Here is a 26,415-nt window from a genome sequence, read left to right as displayed (position 1 = left end):
TTGAGATGTTCTGATACCAGTTTTTTCTGCCTGACACAGATTCTCATTCCTGAACTTGCACATCAGCTGATACTGGGTGCCAATGCAATACCATTGCATTAAAGAATAAATAAATAAATAACAGCTGTATACTAACCCTGTATGGATGTGACATGATTGCTGTTATTGTTGTTTGGTGTTGCTCAGGTTTAATCCTTTGTAAATCATGAACCAATACATTCAGTGAATAAATGCCACGGAGCTTTCTTAATAAAGAAAATAAAAAATCTAGTGTCACCCTGCAAAACGAAAGCTTTGCATACTGTACACATCTTTTTACCAGTCAGACTTTCCAGTCTAAAATTCGGCCAAATTACTGACATTTTGCTAATGGCTAATGTTACGCTATTTACTGGCAAACCATTCTTCTTGGTTAGGGTTAGGGCTAACCCCCTAACCCTAACCCCCTAACCCCTAACCCCTAACCCTAACCCAGGAGCTGCCAGTGTCTGCATTATGCAAGTTACTGTGTAGGCTACTGTTTGAGAGCAACATTTATTTCTATGTAATTTTATCGGAACGTGAAATTACTTCAAAGTTAATTTAAAGTTAACTATTGATAATCACTTGGTGTCACTTGATAGGTGTATAAGCTCGCGTACTAGTCGATACCTGATCCAACATTTTAGGCAGTATTGGAGGCTTTCCCGATTCTGGTATCGAAAACGGCAAATATTTCATTTCCTGTCAAATCAAAGCAGCAAATACTCACATTATATAAGCTTGAACAAAGGAATTGTTGGCCTTTAATACTTGGAAAAATTACAATATCGATTAAGTGACTAATTCTGTTTGCTCTGCTTTCATTTGAACTGTGAATTCCAGTCTCCATTCAAAAGAAACTCACCGGGAATATTCTGTATGTAACCGTAGATGGTCATCAGTACACTGTTTCGACATGGACATCAGCAGTTAGTGTCAGCTGCTCCTCAAATGCTCACAGTGGGGTCTGCTCTCTGACATGTTCTCCGCTGGGAGCTATCATGTTAGCATTTCCTAGCCAATGTATAAAAACTGTATTGTTTCATATTTTTCCTCGTCCATCAGTCCACAGAACAGAAAGCTGTTATAACATAGGAGCTGTCAGGAACTGACCTTAAGTGGCATCAGTATTGTTATAGTAGTCTCTGGGGTTACCATGACAACTGTATAGGTATAGCTGTTTATGTAGAGAAGATACACTTTAATGAACCTATAGAAAACAATGCTTTTTTGTGTTTTTAGCTCACGGTGTAAATTTTAAGCTCATATTTGGAACATTTGAAAGGCTTCTGGTAATTTCATAGTGTGTTTAAAGGATCAGTGGAGAACAGATGTATCCCCCTTTCCTGTGTTTGCCTGCTCTTTTGCCTCGTATTCAGCTTTTGATGTTAAATCCATGTTGCAGTAGTGATGAGTCAACAACTGAGAAAAAAAAAAAGAAGAGACCTACTTTAGCTTTTCGGCCTGTCTGTGTATCCAGGGCAAACATAGCTGTGCTGTAACTTCAATTGACAGTCGTCCTGTTTTTAGCGTTCAAAACATTAAAACAAGCAATTACAAGCAATTGAACTTTTAGACAATTTTAAAACAAAATAAATATATGCAAATGCACTTTGATTTCTGATTACCCCGGATGATTAATGTATCTGGAACACAAGTAAAGCAGGCACACCCAAAACAACAATAACTTTCAGATGTGGCATGTAATCATGTTCTTTTCAGATGGAGCGTCACTGTACAGTTAAATATCTTATTTCTGTCTTGTGATTGGTCGGAGGTGAACCCACAGTTGTGTAACTTTTAAAAACCAAAAAAAAAAAAAAATCATCTTCATCAGTTCTGTCTGTCTGCTTGTGATATCTGATTTGCTGTCCATCTTAAATATTTCTTAAAATTTTTTGGGCATCACGCTTTGTGACTGTAAAATACAAACAATCAAAACAACTGCACAAACCTATCATTTTCTTATGTAGCGTTTGAACAAAAAAGCAATGTGGTTTCCTGTCTGTCCAATGAGTAATTGATGGAATGTGGAACTAAACTACACAACATCTAAAAACAAACCAACATGCAGCATTAAAAAAAAAAAAAACACAGAAAGCCGGCATATATGTTGGCCGGACTGTTTGTTTGTGTTGATACAAGATAAAGCTTTATTAGTACATGCAAAGATCAGCGTTGTGTGTTTGAAATCCAAACAACAAATCTGACTAAAATAATCCATTTCAGATGGAACAGTTGAGTTGCGTATGAAACAATGTGCTCTCTGTGCTCTAATTGGTGGAACATGGAGCTTAACTCTGTCTACATAACATCTAAAAACGCAGCGAGACACATCAAAAAGGCCTTTCAAAGACAATCATTTTCTGGGGACAGTGGGGGGAAAAAAATCCCTGAAAGATGAGGAAGAAACAAGCATAATTAGTTTGACCACCATGTCATTCGAAACGGCATTAGCAATAACAAATCAGAAAACAATAAAAGATGAGAACAAAGATAAATTAAAGGGCTTGTGTTTCATGGTAAAAATGATGAGAATGAATTTGATGGTTGTCAGCGTGCATGTGCGGTGCATGTGTGTGTGCGTTTCGGTGGCACCGTGACAGCTTAGCATGTGTGTATATGCGTACATGCATGCATATCTGTGCGTGTGTGTGAGCAAGAGAGTGGGTATTTGTGTGTAATCATGTACGTCAGGCCGTCATGAATGGTGTGTTTGAGACAGAGCGGAGTGTGGAGTTCCTCGGGCTGGACCAAATTGGAAACAGAAAAACAAACATTCCCTAGGAACCCCCGCTCTCCATCTCCCCCCGCCACCCTCCCCCCCTCGTCTGCCGGCTAGTGGCGCAGTCCAACCTGTCTGGGACAATGTAACGGTCTATAGTCGGACTGGACCACACACGTTCGTGGAGGGGGGTCGGAGTGCAGGAGGAGGCGGCGGCTGTGGTGGTGGCGGTGGGGGTGGTGGTCGGGGGGGGGGTCTCAGCCATAATGACAGTTGGAAAAACAGACAGAAGAATTATATGAAAATGACAGAACGCTCAGTGATGGATTGATGGGATTGATGGAGTGATGGAGAGGGGAGGAAAAGTGAGACGGAGAGTTGAAAGTTGATGGACGTGAGCTGTGGGAACGAGAGTTGTTACAGCGAGAGAAACGGAGATGGGGAATAAAAAAAAAGTCATTGTGGAGGAATAAAGAAAAAAGAGGATAAGGAGAAAAACAGAGGGGCAGGGAGAGAGCGATTGAGTAAATGAGTAAGCAGCAGTCCGACTGAGTCAGAGCTCCACAGGGAAAATATTTAGAGTCACACTCACTCTTTAAGAAAAAGAAAACTTCTCTCTACCCTTTTCTTTTCCTGTTGTGAGTACTACTAATGAGTAAGTCGCCCTCCAGTTATTCTTTTTTCTTTCTTTGCGTTCTCGAAGAAAAGCCTTCCTACTTTCTTTCAGCTGTAACAGCTAATGCTATTATGTGGTCAATCATGTAATAACCGGAAGCATGTGTCTGTGTGTATGTGTGATCAGTGTAATTTCACAGTTGGGATTTTACAGCCCGGGGAAAACAACATCACAGTGAAGGAGAACGATCTCAGTGTTTGTTTGTGTGTTTGCATTTAGTCGTAGTGCGCTCAGTTAAAGCAGTGAACTCTCAGATGTTCTCACTGAAGACACTTAGCAAGGTTAAACGGGGACTTGTGATGTGTTTCATCTCAAACGTCTACCTTGCATGTTTGTATCCTCAAAAACACTGTTTTAACTCACTGTTTTAAGATGGGAGGGTCTTTCAAAATGACTCATAATTTCAGTAATGACTCATAATGTGCTTTACTTTTTATGCCAGGGAGCTTTTTTGTTTTTTCTTTTCAAATAGCAGATATCCCTTCTCAAATAGTGACACACTCCAGCTCTCAAATAGTGGTGGCTGATGTGTTAATTTTCGATCTATAATCCAAACAAAGTTAAAACTGCATGTGGATGTGGTCAGGGCCACACTGAACCAGATAAACCGCTCAGCAGGTACACTGAGTTGTCAGCTTTTTTGTGTCTTCTTTATTTACTTTACATTTAAATATAAAGTGCAGTCGTGCAACTTGTAGCGGGAATATGAAATTAATAGTTCTGGTATTTCCATGGAGAGATGGTTTGATATGCACAGCCTCAGAATACAGAAGATAAAACTGTGGCTTTATTAGCAACCAAGAAAGTTCCAAATATAGACTCTGCTCTGAAGTGTGTGTGTGTGTGTGTGTGTGTGTGTGTGTGTGTGTGTGTGTGTGGATCTCGGACTCTCTTATCCACTACTGATACACACACCTACATGCCTGCACACGCACACAGACACACACACACACACGAGTCAGACTGACCCGAGGAAACGGCTTTGTATAAATACAGACTCAGATTTAGATTTGCGGTGAGAGGGAGAAAGAGGCAAGATGGATGGAAAGAAGAAGAAGGGGTGGCAGAATGAGAGAAAGAAAGAGAAAGAGAGAGAGCGAGGAGTGGTATAGACAGAGAGGGTGGGGTGATTTTTGCGGTTGGGGCAACAAAAGGGGGAACTGAGAACTGGAGAGTCTTACATTTAACACTAGAATTACCGAATTTAAAAAAAAAAGCAATCGTCAACGGTCACCGCCTCTGGAAATTTAATATGCGTTAATTAATTTCTATATTAATTCCTGGAAGTTGCCCATTAATGATGGCTTTTTTTCCTGATTCATAAAACAATCAATATTTATTTAGACTGAATAAAACTTGTAGAAACACAGAAAGAGTGAAGTTGTGTGCTGGTGCCACTGATTGCTCCCACAGGCTGTAATTGTTTTCTAATTTGAATTAATTCCTTGAGGTATAATTAGTGGCTTTTGTGTCACCAATTTATTGGCAGCACACTGTACTGAACACTATATTTAAAGTATTTTTAGCCGGCCGAGTACGATACTACCAGTATTGTTTTAGCTGCTATTAGACTGCGCCAACGTCCATAACGCTCCCCTCCCTTCCACTCGCACACACAAGCTTGTTCTGAAAGGTATGTTCTATTAATTGAACTCCCTTGAGTGTGGCCTTGCTCACTACATGCTTTTTAGAAAGGCGGATAGTTCACAGCTTTCAAACACATTCCTTTTTTTATAACTGCGGATTTTAGAGAAAAATATGAAGGGGAAGAAATACTAATGCAGTAACAGGCTTCTGGTTGATGCTTTCTCTTTTCAATGGCACACATATTTTTGACGTTTACAATACAAACCCAGTGGCTTGGCTTTATCCCAGGGCCTTAAAACAGTCTTCACATGTGGAAGGCGTTGTCAGCTGTCAGCTATGGTGATAAAACAAAATTGGTACAATTAGAGAGTTTGACTGGCTGAGGTCTCAGCAGGGCACTAAATATTTTTGCGTATTGTGCACCTTTGATCAGCCGGTCAATTTAGATGTCTAAAGTTTGGACAAAATCGTTTCCCGTAAACGTAAAATATGGACTGAATGCCTGACGTCTGGCTCAAATATATTCCAGTAAATGTTGCAAAATGTGCTGGTTTCTAACGTTATTTGTCTTTCTGTCATTTTCCAGGTTGTTAAGGTGATGGTTGACTCTGACAACCGTGACTGAGGACCTAAACCAGAACCCAAGAAGTTAAAAAAGACCGGACAGCAAGGAGGGCAGCCTGCATAGCACTTCTTACACGGATCTACAACACACTTGATCAAACTCAAAGCTGCGTTGCACAGCTGTTAAGTATAAGAGGAGCACCAGCTCTGGACCAAAGGTAGCTGATGCTACGTGGAGTTTAAGACCTTCTTGAACAAAAGTCAAAGAAGCTTTTTGCTCTGATGTTCATGGACCTGAGTGGAGTTACGTGGACCTGATAAAGAAATGGAGGGATATTAGTTTGGGCCTGACGCCTGGTTTCTGCTTCCCATTATCGTGTGGAGTACAGAGGGCCAGTAGCCGAACTGTTGGCTGCTGCTGGACGGACCGTCGCGGGGCAGGGTCGAATCGTGCCGCTTCAACAGAGCTGATGCCAAGGCCAGGAGTCAGCCATGATGTTTTTATAACCTGATGATCAGCAGAGGTAGGACAAAAGGGTCTTAATGTAGTCGTATATATTTTTGCATTTTCTCTCAGTATTATTGCTCTTAACTTTAATATATTATCCCCATCACTAGGATTATATAATACATAAATAAATAAATCATTTGACAAAATAAAATACTTAATTTTACTTAATTTTTGTACAAAATAATGTGTTTAAAATTACACATCTGCATGTTTCAGTCACATTTAGTACAATGACGAAATCATATCCCTCATTTTTCATGTTTTTTTTTAATATTCAGTCCTTGTTATTAACAAACAACAAGTTATTTTATCAGATGTTTATTATTATTTATTGTCAGAAATCACAAGTAATTATTGTTTATTAATCAACAACATTTTTGCATTGTTCTTATTTATGTTGGGTTAAAGAATACATGACAACATTGTGACGCCACATTGCAACAATTCTATTTATTATCTGAGGCAGTATGTGAGTGTTGGTGTGTGTGTGTGTGTGGGCGTGCTTGAGTGCATTTTGTTTGTTTGTTTGGTTTTTTTTTAGCACAGTGAGTCATGATTTTGTTTAAACTTTAAAAAACAAATGAACACAAAACTACATGCATCATTTGTTCGGATGAAAGATAAAAGTTTCGATCAGCATCTCTTCCTCTCAGAGCTCCGGCGGCTTGTGGGGCTCAGTAGATTAGCGTTATTGCCTTTAGCCAGAGTGGGTGCGGGGGGTAGTTTGCTGAGACTAAACGACTGCTGATAAAATGGCGTTTCTGCAGAGCAACGGTGCTGTGAGAAGTATTATGAAAAGCTGCTCTTAGTCATCACGGCTGGAGGAAGTGACTGTGTGTTAGCTGCCTTGCTTGTGAGGGTGGAAAACTGTTTGTATGATTATTATCAGGAAAAAGCCTTTGACATCACAGAGCGATTGACTCTTAGCCAAATGTTACCTGCTCCTCCATCATGCCTACTTTGCAGTAAACCTCATAAGGGAACAGAACTCATTAGTAGCTTACACTGTGTAAAGTCTAGTGGTAGCAACTTGGTCAGCTGTTTGATCGGCTGGGTAGGATCGTATATGTACTTAGAGCAAAATATGTAAGTAATTGTTACCAGCCGTGTCTTCTTAAGTGAGCCTCTCTGACATAACAGTTGATTCTGCTTTGCAAATACTGTAACATGTACTGCGCTGGTAGTGATCAGAGGTATACATGTATCTAAAGACGTTGCTGGATCGGTGATCATGAGCGTCCAATTACAGGATGTCAATTAGATGCTTTTGTGCCTGTTAATTAAATGTGAAGCTGCATTATTTGTTTGTGACGTCCTGAGTGTTTGAATTGAACAGGTCAGCGTTTCTGTAGCTGCATGCATTCATGCACCCAAAAGCACACAGTTTATTGTACTACAGGAAATGCAAATACCGTTGAGGTTATTATGTAAGTGTGCACAAAAAGCTGGAGTGGTTTGTGGTGTAGAGTACATTATAACTATGGCTGTGTGAATTTTCTATTGTTTCTGTTTTGAAATACTATATGCGTTGTGCTGCCTGCCTGTGTGTGTGTGTGTGTGTGTGTGTGTGTGTGTGTGTGTGTGTGTGTGTGTGTGTGTGGGCGTAAAGCGAGCACGATTTTGTGTGTAAAGTCATTTTATTGAGTTATGCTGTGAATGGAAAAAAATCCTTCACTCTGTGCTTGTGAAAGACAGCGTGAGTTTATGAATTTTAGTTAAATAAGCAGTTCATGTAGCTGTTAATACAGTAATGTGCCGCGTAATGTGCCACACCATGTTTTGCTGGATCGGGGCTGTTGTGAAAAGGTGCACACACGTACACAGACAGTTTGTTTGGGATTGCTTTGATTTTTTTTTTTTTTTTTTAAGGTTTGGACACACACACACACACACACACACACACACACACACACACAACTGCTGTGTTATCCTCCTCCTACCGGTGTCATCACGCTGAAGCGCTTTCTGCCTGTTTCCTTTCTTTTTCTCACACACGCACTCATGCTTTTTCTTGTCTTGCCGCCTCGACAGTTTTCATTGTGAACTGTTTCTGATGAAAAAAAAATTGTGCAACTGTCCGCAGTGAGGTTTCTGTATTATCCACAACAACTGGGACATTCTTTCTGGAAAGAGATTGTTGAGTAATTTTGTCAGTGCTTTGAAAAAATGTCCATTTACTCTGATTATATTGAGAGATGGTGGCAGAGATCTGAGAGAAGAATTTCCTAAATTCTCCTCTTATATATCGTAAACTATCTGTAAGGCTAAACACAATTAGTCCTAAGTGGGAGAATGTTTTTTGTGTGTCACTTGGGTGAACTGACCCTTTAAAGACGATTGCAGGGAGGTTCATCAACTTACTTTGTGTGTGACCTTGCTATAAGTTTGTTTGTTTTAAACTGCCTTTATTTCTGTATCTAAATTGAGTTTTGGTGCTGTTTGTACAGCAGTATATGGCACTGGGTACAAATGTATGAAGCCTCTTTTGCGCACATGAGTGCAGGCATATGTGCATGTGTGTTTGTATGTGTGTGTGTTTGTGTATGTTTTTCATTATGTGGTATGGTGGCTTTGCTTGGTGATGTTATTCAGCAGGGCGGATTGCTTTGAGCTGCTTGATGCTTTTAGCTGTGGTCTGTGTTTGTGTGTGTCCAACTGTGTCTACACATGTGTATGTTTGCATGCCTCCATCTGTGTGTATACACACGCGCTTGCATGCACGCTTGTGTTTCTGTGTGTGTGTGTGCGTCTGTGTGTGTTGTGGTATTATAAAGTCTTTGATGTGCTAGTACAAGTCAGATTTGACCGATTTTTTTCAGAGTTTTAGAAAACTGAGGAATGTTGAGTAGAGACAATTCAGTCAGGCCCACAAGCAAGTTTGACTCTCATGCTACACACAGACACTCACACACAAACACACACACACACACACACACACACACACACACACACACACACACATTACTAAAACATTCAGGAGTTTATTTCTGTGATGTAGTGCCCCACAAATGAGTTTCGCTCCTCTGAGGCAGAGAGTCCCCATGTGTTTTTTTTTCCTCTTTTCTGTCTTTTCTTTCTCTCTTTCTGTGTCATCCTCTCACTGTCTGTCTCAGTGTGTCACCCTGGATCTTCCTCACACAAACACCAAAAGTCACAGCGGAACCTGGTTCAGTAGAAAATGTGTCATTGTATGTGTGTGAGCTTCCCTTTGACCTGTTTGCACAAAATGGGTCAACAGGTAGTTCATTGTGTGTGTGATGATGATCTCATCTTCTCACAACTTAACAGTAGGTGTTCTCACACTAAAACGCACACACACTTTACTTTTCTGTCAGTGCTTCATTCTGTGTGTGTGTGTGTGTGTGTGTGTGGGATGGCAACAACTACCCATTCATCATTCTGTACAGAGGGCATTAAACCTCTGCCCCTCCTGCATGCACACATACACACACGCATACATGCACGCACACAGCAAGTTTTTCTCTTTGTCCCCCAGATCCTAAACAACAATTAATTCTAATTAATTCCAATTAAGGCTTATTAATTATGCCGACAGAGATTAATAAAAGAGGCTTCACCAGCTGTCATAGCAATTAATGACTTAATTTGTTGGTTTGTTAATGATCGACTTGTTTAAAGGGTACAGAATCAATCAAAGATCAAAGTGACAGATGTGTGTGTGCGTGTGTGTGTCTCATGCTCTGTATGGGTTTCGGTTTGTGTATGTGTCTCCTTACATTCTTGTGTTATAGTTATTTTTTATGTATGAAGGCAGCAGACTTTGTTGTGTAATCACTCATCACTCAATCACTCAACAAACACAGTCGTCTTGCTTTCAGGAGTCAAGCATAATGCAGTGCATCATGTTCATCACTTGAAAGATCTTTTTGGGGTACTTTTCACCTTTATCGGACTGATGAAAGTGTAGCGGATAACTGGAAAGGGGGGATAGAAGGGTATAAAATACAACAAAGGCCCAACAGCTGGAATCAAACCAGGGATATTGCAGTTGTGTGGCATGTGCTGCAACCATTGGGCTACCAAGGTGCTCCATGTTCATCATGTTATGCATTGTAAGTCTAATCAACTGTGCTGAGGAGTTTACCCAGAAACTTGCCCCACCTAGCAACAGCTTTACTTTGGCAGGACTCATGCTAAATTCATGTTGAACCACTCTACCTTCCTCCACATATACGTGTCTATTCTGATTCTTGGGCCACGTCCATGCGGCGCCTGCGTCCCCAAAGCTAGCCCCAGCACTGCTAACTGGAGCTCATTGTCAGACCAGATTGGTCCCAAGTTTGCAGCCGCAAAACCTTGTCAAATCTGGCAACCATATATGGACCAGGCCTGCTTCATATTTGGATGGAACAGTCAACTAAGTGTTGGGCTGACTGTGCCGACACACAGCACAGTTGACACGACTTGGCTTCTGATCTGCTCGGTGATTTATAATCAGTCTGTATAATGTTGCAGTAGCTTGTTAGCCAGTATTAGCCTCCAGCTTAGAGTGTGTCTTATAGCGTTGTCTAATTAAGTTAAGGCATTACGCTAATGCAGGAAAAATGACATATACCACAGAGCTTATTTCCTGACCTGCAGTGAACAGTACAGAAAGATAATTGTTTAAGAGAAATAGAACATTAATAGAGATGTAGGTAGAGAAGTTGCTCTGAAACATGTTGATACCTGACTGTAACTAAACTGTGTGAAAAGATAAATCAGATATTCAGCCTGAGCTCTGTGTACCTCTCATTCTGCTATCAAGGCAGCAGGAATCTTTTTATTGAGAGTTTAACTTTAACACCTCCGAAATTCACTCTCTCCTCCCATCCACCTGTTAGTGCACTTTGTCTGTAGGGAAAACTTAACACAGCCAAAACTGACTGGCATTTGTTGGCTGCTTGGTTTGTTCATTTTCCACCACTGGTTTCAGGGGTGCTTGGGTTTTTTTTTTCATCCAGGGGAAAAACTCCATTAATCAGATTAAGAATGGTAACCAGGCAAAGCAGGAGCAATGGACCCAACCTAGTTTTCAGAGCTTCGACCAATTTATCTTCCTCTCTGTCTGTTTCTGTGTTTGCAACAGAGTTGGGGTTGAAATCCATTAATCAGATTAGGTTAGCAACTGACCACATAGCCAGAGGGAGACCAGACCCCAACTAGTGGTGCGGTATTTCAGTGTTATTACACCACAGAATTATGCTCCAAGCCTGCTCCCTGTGTGTTTCTGTCTGTGTGTGTGTGTATGTGTGTCTGTGTGTGTGTAAGCCAGAGGATTCTGTTGTATGTAAATCTGTGCGCAAGTCTGTGTATATTTGCATGTGGATCTGTGAGACTCCAACAGTTATGTAATGCTGATAAAAGAGCTAGTAAGGTGTGGTCCCACTCCCAAACACACACCCTCGCTTGAGTGTGTTCAATGATGGAGTTTTATTACTGACGCACACATGCCAATTACTGCTTATCAAAAGGGTTCTCCTGCTGTCTATATCTATTTGTCTTTGTGCCTGTTTGTGTGTTCTTCCCAAGCCATTAGACGTGCGTATGTGTCACTACCTGCTCCCACGATAACCCGTGCTACACCCATTCACCAATAAATTTCCTCTTTAAGGATGTTTGCTTGTGTGCGAGGCTACCTGTTTGTGTTTGTGTGCGTGCAGCTTGTGTGTGCGCCTTCGCCTGGGTGTGCGCAGATGTGGGTGTGTGTTTTTTTTTGTTCAGTTTGGCTACAACAGTGTGTTGTAGCCAAGTGAACAAGTGTTAACAAGCTCTGTGCAGACTGTATTTATTTAATCCATATGCTGGTGAACCATACAGCTGTGTGCTGCTCCTGGTATGTCTGGAAGGAAAAATCACTCTGCAGTCGCAGCCTTGTCTGAGGTACAGAAATTATTGCCAAGTCAGCTCAAATGTGGCTGCTTATTTTGTCAAAAACTCACACTGTGATTTTTTTTTATGCTTAAAGGAGCACTTTGCTGATATTCAAAATTTTCTACCATGTATTAGTCATAGGGATGATGTGCCTTTACTGACACTACTTGTAGATGCTCTCTTTATGGCTGCAGCTTGAATGTGGCTGCCTATTTTTGATATAAATTCATACTTGCTTAAAGGAGCAGTGTGTAAAATTCAGAGGGTTTTAGTGGCATTTAGCGGTGACGATTTCAGATCACAACCAGCTGAACCTTCATTGTTTATTGTTCGAGGTTCTCACCAGGAGCCGAATTATCCACAGAGGTCTCCTCCTCTCCAAAACAAATGAATTTGGTGACTTAAACCGATAAAAACACAGAATAAAGCAGTTTCACGTCACAAATCAGTGTTTTTCTGATGCTGTTTAGCATGTAGAAGATGGGCTTCTAGCCTAGCACCAGCTAATGTGCACTCACCTTTTTTCTCTGATAACTTAAGATCCAGATGTTTATGAGGTTTCTACTGGAAGCTGAAATATCCAATGATGTGTGCTCCTCTCCAAAACAAACAAACCCATTGATGTAGACAAGTAAAAACACAGAATAAAGAAGTTTCACGTTAAAAAATAAGTGTTTTTTTTTAAGCTTCTAGTCATGGATAAGCCGCTAACTACGATGGCCAAACCAAAATCGTGAGAACATAAATGGCCCCATCTAGAATCCGGGTTTGATTTGTCCATTCTGGGCTACTGTACAAACATGGCAGTGCAACATGGCAATCTCCATGGACAACCCCCTTCAGCTCCCTATGTAGATATAATGGCTCATTCTAAGGTAACAAAAAATGCGGTAATTCTAATTTTCAGAGATGATACACTAAAGATAACACACTTACTATATTCCATTTCTGCTAATATATCCCCCTAAATCCCACACACTGAGCTTTTAAAAGAGCACATTGCTGATAGTCCTTTTTTTTACCATGTATAAGTCATACTTGTGGTTGTTCTCTGTATCACTGTAGCCAATTTCACCTTTCACTTACATGTCCTGACATCATAGAGAGAGTTTGGCTGAGATCAGCCAGCTTCCAATTATACATGCACAGTGGCTTTTATGGTTTACTTCACATTTTATAACATGTTGTCAGGATCTGTGCAGATTTGTGTGAGCCAGAGTCCACTGCCGAGGAAATGCAACAAAGACAGGCAGAGCCTCAGGCTGCTGCTGATAGTGCTTCTGCCAATTCGGCAGCACCAGTTCTGCTACCCAAGACGATAAAGACAGAGCTGCTGGGAGCTGACAGGCTAGTGGCTAGCGGTGCTCTTGCAGCTTGCAGCCAGCGCGACCAGCTAAAGCAGCCAGGCTGCCTGGCAGCATCAGCGCAACTTGCCAGAACAATATAAACAGAGTAGCTGGGGGCTGACAGATAGTTCCAACTGGTAGTTTTTTTTCAGATCCAGGTGCCCACCGAAGCCAAATGCAAGCGGGGCAGTCACCATGCTGCGGTGAGTTTCACAGTAGACTGCTGCGTTTGTTTGACGGTGTTGCCAATGCCAGCGCAGAGGGAGTGCTGGTGTGTAAAACAATGTGGGCACAAAATTGTCATTGAAGATAAACAGGAAGGAATGAGCATTGCCAACAGGAACAGGACAGATGTTGACTGAGGTGGTGGAAAATGTGAGGTTATGCTTACTACTCTGTTGAAATGTCAAAGCTTCTCACAACAGACAGTTTGACTTGCCATAGGTGATCCAGCATGTCTTGCCATTAAAAGTTTATGATCTGTGTAGCAAGTAATCTTAAAAATATCTTCTGTACTGAAATATCTCTTTACACTTTGACTTTGAATTGTGAAAATCAGTTTACCTGTGTGGAGTGTATTAAATGACAAATAGTTTCTCACCTCTTCCGACTGTCTTAAGTTTTGCTTTCTCAGGGAGATGACTCAGTAGTGCTCTCTTGCTTTGCATCATGTCTTACAGAAGTCAGTCATTGGGTCTTAATGAATCAGCGCTGAGTAAGTCGACCTGGAAAATCGGACGTTTTTGACTCCAGCTGCTTTGAGTCCCTCGGATACGTTTGACTGCAATAACAAACACTGTCGAATTTGACTCCTGAATCCTTTCAGAGCCAATTGTCAGTAATGGAACATGAAATGTTCCATATTGTTAAGAATATTGGACGACCTGCTGTGTCTTTGACTACAAGAGGAAAAAGGGACATTAGGAGATTGGCAGAGAAAGAGATTTAAATGCCTTCATAGAAAATAAAGCTGTGACTGAAAGTTGGATACGATTTTTTTTTTCTTAACAACAGTATTACTGTTAATTACTTCCAAATTTAGAAAGACAGCACTGAATTGAACAGAGAGTAAGAGACAGTGAGAGAGAGAGATAGACTGAAAGACTGAAGACTTAATACGGTGGTGTCTGAGCTTTGTTTATATCTTAAGTTTGGCATGTGATTGGACCTCAAAACTGCCGTGGTTAAAGTCGTCATGTAGGGAAATTTGACCTAACACTTTGCATTAATGTGACTTTTTAATGTATATGTCTGTTAAGGACGTTCAGTTTACATTTTTTTGCTCCTCAATTGTGATCCTAGTCATTAATTATTGAGTTTGCCGAGTTCTGATCTAATACTTATGTTTTCCTAGATAATAAACCTGCCAACTTCAAGTAGGCTACATTAAAGTTATTAAAATCAATCCAGTGGATATGCTTGAAAGTTGGGTAGCTCGTGTATATTAAGACATTGTTCCTTTTTTTTTTTGCAAAATGATGAATTAAAAAATAATCATATTCCGTTGACTGTTTATTTTCACCATCTGTAAATCTTTTGCGGGCATTGCATTAACAAATTATTCTTTTTGGCCTCTGCTCACAGGGCTGTTGTTGCACTTGCAGTGACATAGTCAGTGTCCAGTGTAAAACACCATGCATCTTAGATGCAAGATACTCTCACACTGTGCTGAAATGAAACAAGCGCACATAAATTTGGTAAGTAACATAGATAACCAGTCTCATACTGCATTTGGCTGATGTTTATGGCATGTGGTGTTTCACCACTGGAGGGGCTAGCCCCTGCTGGTATACATAAGGCATGGACAGACAGACAGACAGACAGACAGACAGTGGAGCGTTGGTGAGTTGTTGATGACTGCACTTCGCATTGCTGTGCATTAAAGCTTAGCGAGGAAAAAATACCTCTGACAGCTGACATTAAATAAAGTACCGGATTGTTTTCTATATAGCTCAGTATATTGAATTCTGCTCAGGTAAAAAAGTGCCCTGATCAGCCCTGACACTAGTCGTTAAGATCAGATAAGGACATCCCTAAAGCTTAAGTTGTTGTTTCTGATTTTGTCAATCATTCATTATTTTCAATCACTTGTGATTTTATTCGGGTTTATGCACGTTATAAAATCTGCTGAAACTACAGTAAGTGAAGTGTAGTTGCTCATTTTTGCACGGCAGAAGACTTTCAATCACCTCTGCCAGTCGTTTCTCTTGCTGACTTGATAGAAATGTGTTTCTCTTTTAATACTTTCTCAGTCCATGTCAGATATAGCAAAATTCCAGTGGTTCTATACTAATCTGGTAATATAGTTTTACTTAATAAACGTTCATACTTTTAGCCAGACTATAGCCAAACACCACAGATCCCTGATCTTAGATGCATTTTCTGCTGACTCTTCAGAGTTGTCAAATTAGTTAGAAATAACATATGACTATGGCACACAGTGTATTTCATTTCTGCAGTCCAGAGCAGGTGTTGATAGACATGTCATTTAACTTACTTTTTATTGGTGTATTTTTGATAGCACCATTGTCTGATGCCAAACAAGTAAAATATTAGCAGTTATATTAGCCAGTATAACTGGTCGCGCTCCATATTGTGGTCCTGAAGAGTTCCAGCTCTGCGCAGACATCTGCCCCGGCTGCTTAACAGAGCAGATTTACAACCGCCTCTGCTGGAATATTAAGTTGAATACCTACTTTTAGACTGGGGAAAATAACTAACCTCTCTAATGGATAAGTGCCCTAGAATGCTTAATGCTGAGCCTCTGTGTGTTTATATGTGTGCGTGTGTGTGTGTGTGTGTGTGTGTGTTTGAACACATGTGTATGTGTGTGTGGTAATCTCCATGGCAGGTTCCTTTGCCATTAGTGCACGACTGAACAAGGCAGCAATTCATTCAGCAGGTTTAACTGTCTGGTGTGTGTGTGTGTGTGTGTGTGTGTGTGTGTGTGTGTGTGTGTGACAGAGAGAGAGGGAGAGAGAGAGAGAGAGAGAGAGAGAGAGAGAGAGAAAAAGAAAATCTGTGTGTGTGTGTGTGTGTGTGGCTGTGTGGCAGGTTTCTAAGTGCAGAGTGTGTGTTGTTTTTAGAGAATTGTTTCCGTGCGCCTGTCTGCACCATATGGCCCAATGTGGAAAAAGGCCCCTTTAGGGGTCTGTGTGTATGGGAATGTGTGTGTGTGTGTGTGAGTGTGTGAGAGAGAGAGAGAGGGAGGGGGGGGGGCAAGAGAGAGAGAGAGAGAGAGAATATGTGTATTTGTGTGTCTGAATGTGTGTGTACAGCGGTCTGGTCTGCCCAGGGTGAAGCTGTAAAAACAAAAACGTCTTGAGAAAAGGGGGAAAAAAGAGACTACATAGCAGTAGTGATGTCAAATACTACACCATTCTCCTCCGCACACTCTCTCTGAGACACACACACACACACACACACACATTCACTGTTCTGCAGTTTTTTTTAATCGTACTTGATCTTTTATTTTGTTTCTCTGGTTTTGATAGTAGTAGGTATTTTTTTATTTTCTCCTCCCGTTTTGTCATCTTTTTCTTTTCCCTGTGTGTTTAATTGGCGAGTCTAATGCGGTGTTTTACTCAAATGATCACTTGCTATTTTTACTTCAATAATTACTTTCTTTCAGCAATTGTTTTTGGACACCCTCTTGTCATTTAATTCAGTTTTTTTTTTTTGGCATTGTTCTGAAATTGGCGAAAATAATTACTTTCATTTTCCTCCAGTAATCACTTTCTTTTTCTTGTTTTTCATTTGTCTGTTATGTTTTTCGCTTGTCGTTTATTTTGTCTAATTGGCGTAAACCTCAGGGCTGTGGTAATGACTTCTGAGGTTAACGAGCTTCTGCTAACAATCACTCACTCACTTGCACACATACACACACGCACACAAACACACACTCGTGTAAGCATGTACGCACTCACGTGCACTCTCAAGTAAGCGTTTACTGTATATACAGTGTGCCAGATGTAAGCTACAAACACATTCATTTGCATACACACAGACACTGAAAGGCGTGCACACGCAGACACACATGCACCCACTTAAACACATTTTTGAGAGCTTTATAAAATCTGCAAGCATTGACATTATCACCGGAAACCTGTCACATTTGATTCATGCGGCGTGCTTACAGCTTCACTTTGAGTGTAAGCTCTGAAGTTAAAGGCACGTTCGTGAGGAATAAAAAAGCCAATTAGACCAAGGTGTGACATTTCAATAAATAATGTGTAACATGTAGAGACCATCCACACCTTCATTCTGAAATACATCAGCAACGTAATCAAAGTCAAAAAGATAAATGTCATTGTCTGAGGAAAATGTGTGCTCCTGTTAATTTTCAGGGAAGGATAAAGAGCCTGATGGTTAATAGAGAATAAAAATTTAAAAAAGCAGAGCGAATGTCGAGAGCTTTTACTAACCTTCTTAATGCAGGAATTGTCAGTTACTGTTTGCAAACAGTATTGCCAAAGAAAGTTATTTTTTTCAGTGTGTGTCTACAATTTTTGTAGCCTCCTCTTGGATGCATACTGCTTACAGTCTGAAACCTGGTCATTATTTTTTTTTAAGTCCTGACCCCGACCACATGCTCTGCCCAGGAACATCCTGAGCACAGCAAAATAAGAAGAAAATACAGGTAAATAGACTGCCACACACTTCTAGTGGGTCATAAGTGCTGATGGAGGGGGATTACTTTTGTATGAGTCTATACATTGTCTTTCAGGAAAATCCTGCGCAGTAAAATTCCTCATGAAACTGACTTACTAACTTACAGACCCACGTATTTACATTTTGCTGCTGCATGAAAAGTAAAACCAGATAAGACCAGAAGATGTAAGTTGTCAGCATAATATATTCAATAGTTGGCGGTCGGATGCTCAAGTCCCTGTGCAGACCAAGTATGGAGTGTGGACTGGTAGCTAGGTAGCTAGAGAGGTGCCAGTTCACCTTCTGGGCACTGCCAAGGTGCCCCTCAGAAAGGTACCAAACCCCCAACTGCTCGGGAGGCCTGTACAAGGCGGCCCCCTCCCTCTGACATCCCTCAATTAAATGCATGTATAGGTCCTGTTTGTGCATGGGCGTGTATTTCGGGGCTGTGTGTATTACAACAGAGTGAAAAAATTGATTTTTCCATCGGGGATTTATAAAGTATATCTTCTATCTTCTTCTGAACACTATGATGGCCTGTGAGGACAGATTGCCCAAAATTGTGCGTCATTGTCCCCATTTGTACTGTTCATCACGTTGCGCCTCTGTGAGGGCAGACTATTCATAATTCGTAAGCCAACTTCAACTCCCAAGGTCATCCAGTCACGAAACCGAAAATTCTGTTAAATACACTGCTAATGGCAGGTGAAAGCTGGAGGTTACACTGTTGAGAAAACTGTGGCAGCAAAATCTGCAGCTCAAATAAATTCAGTTTTGGATTCAGGGTCAGGTTTTGTGGAAATTGGCAACTATTGGCATTTGGCAACAATTCGGCACACTCAAGGGTACCAACCAAATTACGTCGGTGTGACCAACTTAAATCCATCTGCACCAAATGTCGGTACCTGAAAGCGCACCTGGGTGAGAATGCTTGGTTTAGATAAGGGAACCAGGAAGCTAACCACAGAGCTCCAAGGCCGGCAAAGGAGCGAAACAGAGCCATAGGGTTCAACTTTAATAGGAGGCGAAAGCACCTCAAAGCCAAGAAGCCAGCAGTGAAGCTCTGCAGACACACACACATATGTAGACAGACCAGTAGAGAAGATTAGCTCCATTTGCTATTAGAAAAGAGCAAAGGAGCAGAATTGTTTTGTTGTTATAGAGAAAGTAAAGTACAGAAACAGGTACAGGTACCATAGAGTACTGGAACCAAATTCCAGGTACCGGAAGTTGCACTGGTATAGGTTCAGATGTGAACAATACCCAACCCTAACTATCATGCGGAGTGCTGATCACAACTGTAATTAGAAAGCAGTTTTAATTTGCAGCTCTGACTGGCTTCTTCTTCGTAGCAATAGTGGCTTAGTCATATGGGTGTTGGATTTAGGTCCATCCACCATGTCAAACTGACGAGAAGAAAAAGAAAGATTTTTCAGCTACAAAGCTGAAATAATTAAAAAATAAAATAAACCTATAGGATTGTCAAATTATCCTGGAAACATCAGTTTCTATGTTGAGGAACCTTGAGTAAATCATTACAAGAACGTTTTGAAAAGGGAAATCAAAATACTTCTGGAACTACATCCACTTTACAAACACCTTTAATCACCTGTCCTGCACCCAGGATCAAAACCTATCATGTCATGTTTGAGCAGTCTTAGATATGTTGCAAAATCTGACAGTTTTCAATATGTACATGATGCAATATTAACTGTAACAGAGGGAAAACATTCTGGGTATTCAAAGGGAAGTTGATGTGAATGTAGCGGTGTATGACCAGAGAAGATCAGCAGTTATTGAAAACATTGTTTCTCACTTGAAATATTTTCAGAAATAAAACCTGGCAGCCCCTGTTAGTATTGTGTTATCATTAAAAAGTTATAAAGCCTGTCAATATGAAGCCCTGGAGTAACCGAGCTACGCAGGTGTCAAACACATCCAACTGGTCAGCTGTTTTCAAACTTCCCTCGCATTCAGCAGCAGATTGAGGATGCTGGATGTATAGCTTTGAGATGCTAAATTCCACTAAGCTTTATTGATGACTGGAGTCTGACTTGAGTCCTGACTGCAGTCTCCTGCTAGTTCTCCTGGTGTGAACTCTGCTTTAATCTCTCTCCCTCTCTCTTGCTCTCTCTGGTATCTTGATATGGTCTGTGTTCTGCCGTGACTTTTAAACATTTACATTTCTGCTTTCAAGTGCTGTTTATATATGGCTCTTATCTGCTATCTGACACACGCACACACACACACACACACAAGCACATTCAGACAGGGACGGACAGTGAATCAAACCTTTAGTCGTCCTGACAGCAACACTGTTGCTATGTCCATAATAGGACAGGAGGAGAGAGAAAGAGGGAGGCTGTAAGAGAAAAGAGTGCCACATAGACAGAAGGAGGGGGAGGCAGATAATTTGCCACCAGAGTGTTTTGTGGTGAGGTGAGGCGTGGAACTTTGGTGACTTTAGCTCACAGGCTTTTTGTGATTCTCCATTCTCCATTGATCCCCTGTAGTGAGATTTCTTGTTACTTCCCCACCTTAGATTAAGGTCTCCACTACAGAACAGCACCCCTGGGACTGGTAGGGGTTTGGTGTCTTGCTCAAGGACAGGCTAGATTCTTACAGCCACAGGGGAGATAACTTGGCCTTCTGGTTGAAGGATGCTTTAGTCTTTAGTCACTCTGCCACCCTGTCCTGCTACCCTTGGCTTGTGTGCTTGAACGCTGCCCTATCTTGATCAACTCTTGACAAATGTCCAGTGTGGGAAAAACACCTCTGGGACCCGTGTCTCCACTCTCTTCTCCACTCTGTAAAACAGGACAGAAAAAGGCACCAGGGTTGTACACTATGCATGGTTAGATCAGTGTATCCCAAACTATTTAGCCTGTGGGCAACCTCCTTAAACAAAATTAATTAGCAAGTATTTTGATAATTGATTGATCATGTAAGTCATCATTCAAGCAAAAAAAAAAGCTCTGGCTTCTCAGGTTTTTTCTTGGCATTTCCGGCATCTCTGTTTTATATCATTGTAAACTAAATAAATTTGGATTTTTGACTGCTGTTGACAGAAAACGACATTTATAGATGTAACTTTGGGCTTTAGGAAACTGTGATGAGCTTTCTGATCTTTAACAGATCAAAAATGATTTGATTAAATGGGAAAATAATTGACAGATTCATTGATAATGAAAATATTTTTTCTGAGGCCTGAGTTATTCAGTAATTCACAAATGAAATAGTAAAGAGTTTCATAGTCCTAGCATGGGAGGTATTGCTTTGAGCTGAATGCCTCAGCATGCTAACATGCTCATAATATCAATGCTAACATGCTGATGTTAAGCTGATAAAATGTTATCATGTTTGCCATCTTAGTTAAGTGTGTTAGCATGCTAATATGTAGTAATAGGCAATAAATGTACAGCTGAGGCTGATGGGAATGCCATTAGGTTTGCAGGTATAAGTTTGTAGGAATTTCGGCCAGATTTTGGTACCAGATGAAACGTCAGATATCACTTAAGTTTTTACTGAGGTGGGCGTAAAGGTGTGCAAGATATTCAGTGGAAATCCATTGAAGTTGTTGAGAAATTTCACTCAAAACCCCAAATGTCAGCCTTGTGGTAGTGCTAGAAGAAAAGTCAGAGGATCACCAAATCATTAGAATTCATACTCTGGTGACCATGAATGTCTTAACAACATTTTATGACAATCCATCTAGTTGTTTATGAATTAATTTTTAATCTGGACCAAAGTGATAGACAAACTGATCAACCAAAGGGTAGCCAGGCCCTAAGGACCTGCCAATGTAAGGGAATTCTCTATGGAGCCACTCTGGGCTCACATGGATGTCAAATAAAAAATCAACTAGATTTGTAGTTGTGCCCTCGGATTCACAAGGCTAGCGTAGCTCCCCAGGGATTTAAGCTTGTATTTCGTCTAATTTTGACACATTAGATAAGAGCATGAATGTTGGAAAGTGTATTGAATTTGTTAAAAAAATGACTAATTGTACTTTACTTGTTTGGAAAATTAAGCTAAGCTAATATAGGCTAACGTCAGCTGGCACTTGATTCCACAGCACTGGTAAACAATTACGTAGTGGGCTGAAGGAGCGTAACCAGAGAGTGTGATCTGATCAATCTAAATTGAGAATATATAAGTTTCATTGCAGCGTAAAGCAAGGACCGGCTTCTAACATGACAGGTCACTGAGTCCCTGTGAGCTCCAGAGACGCTCCCAGCGACCGTGACCTCTGACCTTCCTTTTATTCGATGCTAAAAGAAAGAGATCAGTGGAGGATCACATCAGACAGGATTACTTTTCACTTGATCAGCGAGTGACGCACTGTCAGATGCCCAGAAATCGACAATGTATTTGTTGTTAACTCTGTTTGACAGCACTAATCCGTTTTCTTTTATTGAGGATGGTTGAATTTATTGCTTCAGGGAGATGTGCCATGGATGGCAGGATGATAGAGCAAGGTAGGCCCATAGGGAAGAAGAAAGATTGATAGAAAGCCTTGTTACAGCGAAATTATGGCGAGAGAGTAGAGAGGGGTAATGCATTGAGAAAGAGAGGGAGGAAATGACACATAGGTGGAAAGAATCTCATCCCTGCTCCTGTCTCACACTGGCGCTCTCTTTCTCATTCTCTGACACATTTGCACACTTTAACGTGTACACTTGCACACACACACACACACACACACACACACACACACTTACACACACACTATAATTGAACAGTAATTGAACACTTCTTGTCTGCTTATCTGTCCAAATAGGTTCAAAGTAAAGATTCACGGATCGTGTGTGTGCGCATGTGCGTGTGTGCATGTGCCGTCTGATTCTTATCACACTGTTTGACTCAGAACTGCTTTTAAGGCAATGAATTCACATCTCGTCCTCTTTCTGTCTCCCTGTCTCTTCCCTTTCTAAATCTCTCCTAGTCTCTTCTTGTGTATTCATCTCTCCTTCTCTGGGTGTCTCTCTCCCTCTTTCTCTCCATCTCTTTCTTTGTCTAAAATCAACCAACATTTATTGCAGTTTTTATTGACAGTAAATGTTAATTTTTCAACAGTCAGCAGCTGCAACTACAAAATGTGACTAATATTTGCTCAGTTTCCTGTGTGACATAAAGTTATGAAATATAAATCATACTCTGTACTAAATATCTTGGTATCTTTTTTTTGCTATCTATTCACTCTGTCTATCTACCAATCTATCTATCTGTCCATTCACCCTTCTTTTTTGTCCTGCAGTTGCAGTTCTTTGTATTCTTTGTAGAGATTATGTCTGTGTAAATTTGTATCCAGAAACATGCGGAGTTGCAGGTTTGGCAGATTGAAAGACAACAGATAACAACTTTGCCATCAATGAAAGGAGGAGATATATATTCTCCCTAGTCTGTTTGTCAGTTAATGTGATACAGTACCTCAAGGTTTGGTTGAAATTTTGGGGACAGATAGGCTTTTCTCATATAGGATCAGGTAATTAGACTTTATGGGATCATTGGGTCAGTGCCAAATAGCTTTGATATATCCTTAGTAAATCAAACCTTGACGATAAACAGTTGCTAAGCATTTACGGAGTTTTTAGTTTTGCATTTCCTCAAGTTTTTGAATTGTTGCCAGAGTTGTGGTTTGTTACGTTTAATGCAACTTGAGCAAATGGCGCAAATACAAACATTAAGTACAGACAATAGGTAGTGATTGATGGTAAGGGAGATAGCTGAGAGGAAGACAGAGGGGAACGGTCGGTTGTACCTCTGGCTAATTTCCCAGTTGATGCTGATGTATATGTGACATTTACAATACATTATCTGTAGTTGGGCCCCAGGGCTACGAAACATTTTCTAACATGCTGAAGTCACTTTCAGCTGTCAATTGCAGTGAAATCTGAACATGGAAAATGGAAGACAGTTTCGGCAGCACACCAAGGGTATGCAGCTTTTTTGTGTGTGTATGTGTCATTCATCGGCGGCATAGATCAGAGAGAGATTAGAGAGAAGAATAAAAAGAGATGAAAAGAAGGGAAAGACAGAGGGAGGGGCCGGGCATAAAATAAGAGATGAAAGGATCTAGGGTGTAGCAACAGCTAGATAGGTTTTAGCACTAAACTCCATGTGTTTGTGCGCGTCCATGCTTGTATTTGTGTGTATGTGTGTGGATTTTTAAGGGTGTACCAGCAGTTAAATGGGTGTGAGAACTAAAGATTACATACCTTTGCTCTTAGTACTGATCCACACCTGAATCTCTTGTAAATCTTTGACCTACTTAAGGTGTTCTGATCTAGTTGAGGTCGCATGGCATATCTTCAGCTCGCCCTTAAAGGGAAACCCTATTTTCCGAAGTTATTGGTGTGTAAGTAGTAAGTTGTTCAGTTTATTTGGTCAGGACCAGAGGAAATATGATGCATTGTTGCATGTTAGATCTGGTCCAGTTCCTATTCACGCCGACTCTTTACAAATGAACCAGGTACCAGGAACCAGAGTAAGCGTCTTGTTAAACTGACTGACAGGTGACTCGTTGATTGGACAGTTTTGTGTGATCGCCATCAGTGCATCATCAGCGCCCACGTAGGGAAATCATATTCCGGTGATTGACAGATGTTTATGCAGCACTTTAATGCCTCTGATGTAAAGGCCTGTATTTACATTCTTTGGTATCACAAAGAGCTCACGAAGAAATAAATGATTGTAAGCATTACGAGTAGGCTATTATTAGACCGCATATCCTTCACATAGTATGAATAATGACGAACAGGTAGAGACAGGATGAAAAGGAGGCTTCTTGTACAGTAATGATACGGGGGCCCATTACTGTGGGATCACTGTCACACACTTTTTAATGAAATTAATGACCTAACGAGGTACACAGAGTCACATACAATGATGACAGTTTCGACAGCTTTTTAATCAGGGAGAAATAACCTCGCTGATGTGCATATGTGTAACCATGGTAACATGTATGCATTACTGTAAATAGGTTATAGGTTATACATGGCCTTTATCAAGATCAGATATAAGATTGCAGACTGATTTCACTATCAGCAGATTAATTAATTAGTAGTTCAGCTTTAGAATCATGCTAAAATCATAGTCCGGTTGGACGCAGACGAGTCCTACGTTTTTGAGCGTTCTCGGTTTGGTTGTTTGGTCAGCATTGACAGCTTTCACACCAACCATAACAAACTGTACCAACCAGGCAAACAGACCTGTTAACCAAACCCAACAGATTAGGTGTGAAACCACCCAAAGTGACTAATGGAGACAACAATTTTTGAAGCTGATTCAGTATTGAGAGAGCATCTGTGCACCGTCAATGTAAGTCCACAAAAATTGTTTTTGACACTGACAGGCTCAGATTGTTGTTATAAGTGTCTGACAATGTCAGTGACAAGTACTTTTAGTAGATACACTGATGATGTAAAAATGCGCCAATTGATTAAATTGTAGCCAGTTTTGTTGCTGCAGGTTGCAGCGCTCTCTCTCAATACTGGATCAGTTTCAAAAATTGTTGTCTCTATTAGTCACTTAAACACAAAAACATGGGAGAAAAGGGTCCAGGGTCCAAAGTTTCCCTTTAAAAGAGGCTAATGAGTTCTGACAGAACAGGCAAGATAGGGTGTGGAAAGTGTTGTCTTTGTCAAATGAGTTCAGTATTGTGAGGCCTGGCGAGCTGATCGCTAACACATACTGGATATCAGAATAAAAAAAAGACCTCCCAAGGTGAGAACAAGAATTCTGCCAATGTGTTTGGAAATAAGGTGAAACGATTGCCCAATTCTCTGCATGATAAAATCAGCCTCTTCTCTCCAGACTTATCTTTGAGCTTCTACAGCTGACAGACATTGAATGTCGCTAATCTTTTATATTCACATTCCTGATTACTACACTTGACGAGTAAAGTAAATGTACAGACATATTAAATGAATGTACAGGCACACATAAAGGGCTGGTTTGACCTTAGATAAAAGGGAATGGCTCACAGTATAGCAGTGTTCGTTTTATAAGATCTCTACGCAGCATCAGTAATCCTATGATGAAATGTGCATGCATTTGGCAAGTCAGGTGTGATGCTGTGTTTGCCCTCAGGTCAGAAAATGGTAAAACCTAACTGATGTCAAAGTGAATTTTCACAGCAGGTGTTTACAGGCAACTCTGTTCACATGGCGCTGCTTGCTCATTTTTCAGTTAATATCCAAAGTGCATTGCAGAGGGGATGCCAGCGCCTGCTCCACAATACGCGATTAAGGGTCGATAACATTCTGTCGATATTTCAGTCAGAGGACCCGTGTCAAGACAACACTCCCTGAATAATCGCCTCCTTCATCCCACTTACAAAGCCTCCGTTCCTCTGTCCTCCATAAAATCATCCAGAGAACCCTGAGACAGATAATCACAGGGGATCGATCTCAGTTTATCATGTCGAGAATGCAGAATTAGATCAAATCAGGTCAGTGTA

General features: G+C 40.8%; 1 protein-coding gene across 4 annotated transcripts in view; it reads left to right on the top strand.

Moving 5' to 3' along the window:
• The window catches only part of trps1 (trichorhinophalangeal syndrome I), a 148,339-nt gene that overhangs the window by 17,843 nt on the left and 104,081 nt on the right, over window positions 1-26,415 (top strand). For all 4 annotated transcript variants that reach the window (XM_033637080.2, XM_033637077.2, XM_033637079.2 and 1 more), the window contains exon 2: window positions 5,596-6,097. In XM_033637080.2, the coding sequence (XP_033492971.1) occupies window positions 6,085-6,097 (13 nt within the window). In that variant the 5' untranslated portion in view covers window positions 5,596-6,084. The remainder of the gene's footprint in view (window positions 1-5,595; window positions 6,098-26,415) is intronic.

This window comes from Epinephelus lanceolatus, chromosome 16 (assembly GCF_041903045.1).
Source record: "Epinephelus lanceolatus isolate andai-2023 chromosome 16, ASM4190304v1, whole genome shotgun sequence".
NCBI lineage: Eukaryota > Metazoa > Chordata > Actinopteri > Perciformes > Serranidae > Epinephelus > Epinephelus lanceolatus.
Note: the sequence above shows the minus strand (reverse complement) of the source record. Positions and strands in the feature narration are given on the sequence as shown.